The sequence below is a fragment of the Pseudophryne corroboree genome, chromosome 1 (assembly GCF_028390025.1).
Source record: "Pseudophryne corroboree isolate aPseCor3 chromosome 1, aPseCor3.hap2, whole genome shotgun sequence".
NCBI lineage: Eukaryota > Metazoa > Chordata > Amphibia > Anura > Myobatrachidae > Pseudophryne > Pseudophryne corroboree.
Window position 1 is genome coordinate 248,513,627 of NC_086444.1, and position 4,453 is coordinate 248,518,079.

At 38.5% G+C, this 4,453-nt stretch overlaps 1 protein-coding gene across 3 annotated transcripts in view; it reads left to right on the forward strand.

Moving 5' to 3' along the window:
- The window catches only part of TNFAIP8 (TNF alpha induced protein 8), a 229,263-nt gene extending 225,112 nt beyond the window's left edge, over positions 1-4,151 (forward strand). For all 3 annotated transcript variants that reach the window (XM_063964184.1, XM_063964185.1, XM_063964183.1), the window contains exon 2: positions 2,885-4,151. In XM_063964184.1, the coding sequence (XP_063820254.1) occupies positions 2,885-3,453 (569 nt within the window). In that variant the 3' untranslated portion in view covers positions 3,454-4,151. The remainder of the gene's footprint in view (positions 1-2,884) is intronic.
- The last annotated feature ends 302 nt before the right edge of the window (positions 4,152-4,453 follow it).

Genomic DNA, 4,453 nt, shown 5'->3' on the forward strand with positions numbered 1-4,453 from the left:
GCTGCAGCTCAACAAAGTTAAAAAAAAAAAAAAAAAAAGGCTCAATCCATACTTGGCAATAGATTTTGAAATTGTGTTGACACACACTGTATGGGTAAAGCAAAATACTAAATAAAACAGTTTTAACACATTGATAATAGAGGATATATTATAAATGAATTGGCAACAATAAAAAAAAAACCCCACTGAATATGTACTAATGACTGCTACAGTAGGTCATACAGTAGAATAAAAAAAAACATGTCTATGAAAAAACGCTTTCTTTGTAACAGTGGGACACAGTTTATTCTTGTGCAAGAAACTGAAAACAGACAGGAAGGCAGAAACTGTAGTGTCTTTTTTTTTTTTTTTTTTTTTAATGGAACTTTTTTTATGAAACGTTTATTTTTTTAACTTGAAAAACACATAGTGAATAAAATGTTGCACAATAATGTTTCAGTGTTTGGCAAAAACATGTCTTCTGTCTGGTGGGGGGGGGGTGTCAAATCTTCTAATGAGGTCAAGTGGGAAAGTTGCCCATAGCAGCCAATCAGATTCTAGCTATCATGTTATGGAGTATACTAGATAAATTATAGAAGCTGATTAGTTGCTATGGGCAACTTCTCCACCTAGTCCTCTTTAAAAGAATTTATAAATCTCCCTTTGGCTAGTACTTAGCAGGATAGAGGAGGCCTTGTCCAGGCCATTAAGAGTGATCATGAGTCGCACCAGATCAGGGGACATTCACACGCCAGGCAGCACTAACACACTCAACTCCTACAATACACAATGTAACGTTTTGGGTGGAATTCTTATTTGTGACTGCTAGGCTGCAATACACCAATACTGCTTCTATTTGTTCTACTTATTCCGTATAATGAGTATTCTGAGATGTTGTTTATGGGGTATATGCAATACAGGAGAATGGTAATAATACCATATGCCAGTGGTTCCTAAACTTTTTTGAGTCACAACATCCTAGAGCAGGCATGTCCAAACTGCGGCTCTCCAGCTGTTGAGAAACTAAACATCCCAGCATGCCCTGTAACCGCTTTTAGCATTCTCTGGCAGCAAAACTGTCTCAGGGCATGCTGGGATATGTAGTTTCACAACAGCTGGAGGGCCGCAGTTTGGACATGTCTGCCCTAGAGTATCAGAATTTTTTCACGGCACCTCTAGGCCAAAAAATTCTTAAGAAGTTTAGAAAAAATATTAAATTTAGTAAATTATGTTTATATGCCACCCTTAGGCTTCGTTATGTGGTGAAGGACAGGATTTGCCTCTGTTTGTCCACTATAATAATTGGCAGCCACCAGCACTGGTTTTGCCTGTTAAGTTGACTATAAATAATTGTAATTGGCCCTGGACCACCAACCTAGGGCACCCCTGCAAGTGTCCCAAGGCACCCCAGGTTGCCACGGCACACAGTTTGAGAACCACTGCCATATGCAATAACTATACAGTATCTTAGCAACAACTGGCTCATATGTAAATGTACTAAGCACTGTATAGTGAGCTTAATTGTCTAGACGGTCTTTAGCTACTTTAATGGAGTGAGAATTGTCACCTGCTCTTGTAGACATGCTAGGAGTATGAACACATTGTAATTCCCAATAAAACTTCTATGAAGTGTTTGAAAATCCTCCCCAAAAATTGTCTTATTACATAGTAACATAGTATCTGAGGTTGAAAAAAGACAATTGTCCATCGAGTTCAACCTATTTGTGGTGTCCTATGCATGATAATTTGACTAAAATTTCTGACTGATGCTGCTGTCAGCCGTTGCATTTTATCCCTATTTATAGTAACTAGAATGCATGACTATGCACCATACCCCTGGATATCCTTATCCATTAGGAATTTATCTAACCCATTCTTAAAGGTGTTGACAGATTCCGCCATTACAACTCCCTTGGGCAGGGAATTCCAAACACGTATTGTCCTTACCGTGAAAAAGCCTTTACGCCGTATTGTGCGGAATCTCCTCTCCTCTAACCTGAGCGAGTGTCCACGAGTCCTCTGTGTTGATCTAACCAAAAACAGGTCCCGCGCAAGCTCTGTGTATTGTCCCCTTATATATTTGTAGATGTTGATCATATCCCCTCTTAGTCTCCGCTTTTCCAATGTAAACATGCCTAGTCTTTCAAGCCTTTCCTTGTATTCCATCGTCTCCATGCCCTTAATTAGTTTGGTCGCCCTCCTCTGTACCTTTTCTAGCTCCAGGATATCCTTTTTGTAGTACGGTGCCCAGAATTGTACACAGTATTCAAGGTGTGGCCTCACTAGTGATTTATATAACGGGAGTATAATACTCTCGTCCCTAGCATCAATACCCCGTTTTATGCATGCTAATATCTTATTAGCCTTCTTTGCTGCAGTCCTACTTTGGGTACTACTGCTTAGCTTGCTATCTATGAGGACACCTAAGTCCTTTTCCAGCACAGAATCCCCTAATTTTACCCCATTTAGTAGGTAGGTGTAATTTTTGTTCTTGTTACCACAGTGCATTACCTTACACTTGTCTGTGTTAAAGCGCATTCTCCATTTAGCTGCCCATGCTTCTAATTTAACTAAGTCATTCTGAAGAGACTCGGCATCCTCCTCTGTATTTATAGCCTTACACAATTTGGTATCATCTGCAAAAATTGACACCATGCTCTCTAGACCTTCTGTTAGGTCGTTAATGAAAATATTGAACAATAGCGGTCCTAATACTGAGCCTTGCGGCACACCACTTACAAGCAGTTTAATTCAAAATAATCATTAAACATTGTTTACTGTGTTAGAAATCGATTTTCCGGAGTACTATGTGTGAACAGGCAATAGTGAATGGCAAAATATTCGTTTTAAGTTTTACTTTTCATATTTCCTTTTTCATTATTAATACAATCTCTATATTTTCTAGTGGCAACAGATGTTTTCAACTCCAAATATCTGGCTGTCCAAGCCCAGAAGAAGATTCTTGGCAAGATGGCTTCATCTAAATATATTGCAACATCCCTGATTGATGACACTAGTGGGGAAGTGTTGGACGAACTCTATCAGGTGACTAAGGAGTTCACCCATAGCAAGAAAGACTCGGAGAAGATCATTAAGAACCTCATCAAGACCGTTATAAAGCTGGCTGTCCTTTATAGAAATAATCAGTTCAATCAGGATGAGATTGCACTTATGGAGAAATTCAAGAGGAAAGTCCATCAGTTGGCCATGACGGTGGTCAGCTTTCATCAAGTGGAATATACCTTCGACCGCAATGTGCTGTCAAAATTGTTGAATGAATGCCGTGAGGTTCTTCATCAGGTCATCCAGCGTCATCTCACGGCAAAGTCTCATGGACGCATCAATAACGTGTTTGACCACTTCTCTGATTGTGAGTTTTTGGCTGCTCTGTACAATCCATTTGGACCTTATAAATCACATCTCCAGAGACTCTGTGACGGTGTGAACAAAATGTTAGATGATGACAATATTTAAGCAGATATATTGCGGTCTCTTGTTACTTGCTGCAAAATTCAAATCTGAAGTTGCTACGATGGAGATGGAGACCACTGCTTAACGGGTATTTTATCTGCTGACTGTAACACTGGAGCCAGATTGTTCTGCCATCTGATACAAGCTTCTGGTTCTCGCTGGTGAGGCGTTACTGAGCAGTTATTATATGCAGATAGGCTCCTTGTACATACATCGTTTGCAAGTGAGGGGGGAAAACAACTTACAAGCAGAATTTCCACTGAAATGGGAGTATTACGAAGAATTTATGCAAAAGGAGTTGATGCTATTTATGGCTTTCCAGAAGGTTAATGCAAAGACATTTTATGAGTGTTTCCCTGCAATGTATGAAGTATCTATAAAATGTGTGCGCTGATTATTTTTGCATTTATATGATCTTAATAAGTAATTGAATAAAAAAAAATGGCAGCTTCTTTTTCCCTTTAGTTCTAAAATCTTTGTCTTGTAAGTACAATATACATACAGATCTTGAATCTTGCTGTCATGGAATGGCACTGAATTTTATGTAATATTTTGACCCAGTGCTTTACAATATTCTCCAATGTCTTAATTGTCATAAACGGTTTAACGGTTCTTCATTTCTCTGTGTGGACGGCAGAATTGCACTTTCTTAATGTCAGTCAAACTGTCATCCAAAATAAAAAAAAATCTATCCTTTCAAAGGTTGAAATGTAATGATTGTTTATTTTATTGCATACACGTGGCAGCATTGGCTGTTTATTTCTATCTACGCTACAGATACAGGGCTACAAATTGTTATTGTTATGTGATTTTGTCAAACACAAAATCGTTATGGAATAAATTGATACTGTATATGTAAAACATGGTGCTGAAGTATGAGCCCTTTCACACATGCGGAGATGTATATTTGTAATGAATGTACTTGTGTTAGTAGTTCTAACAGGTAAACCTTCCTATACATGTTCTTTGATCACATGTAATAATACTGCCATCCTGCATGGAT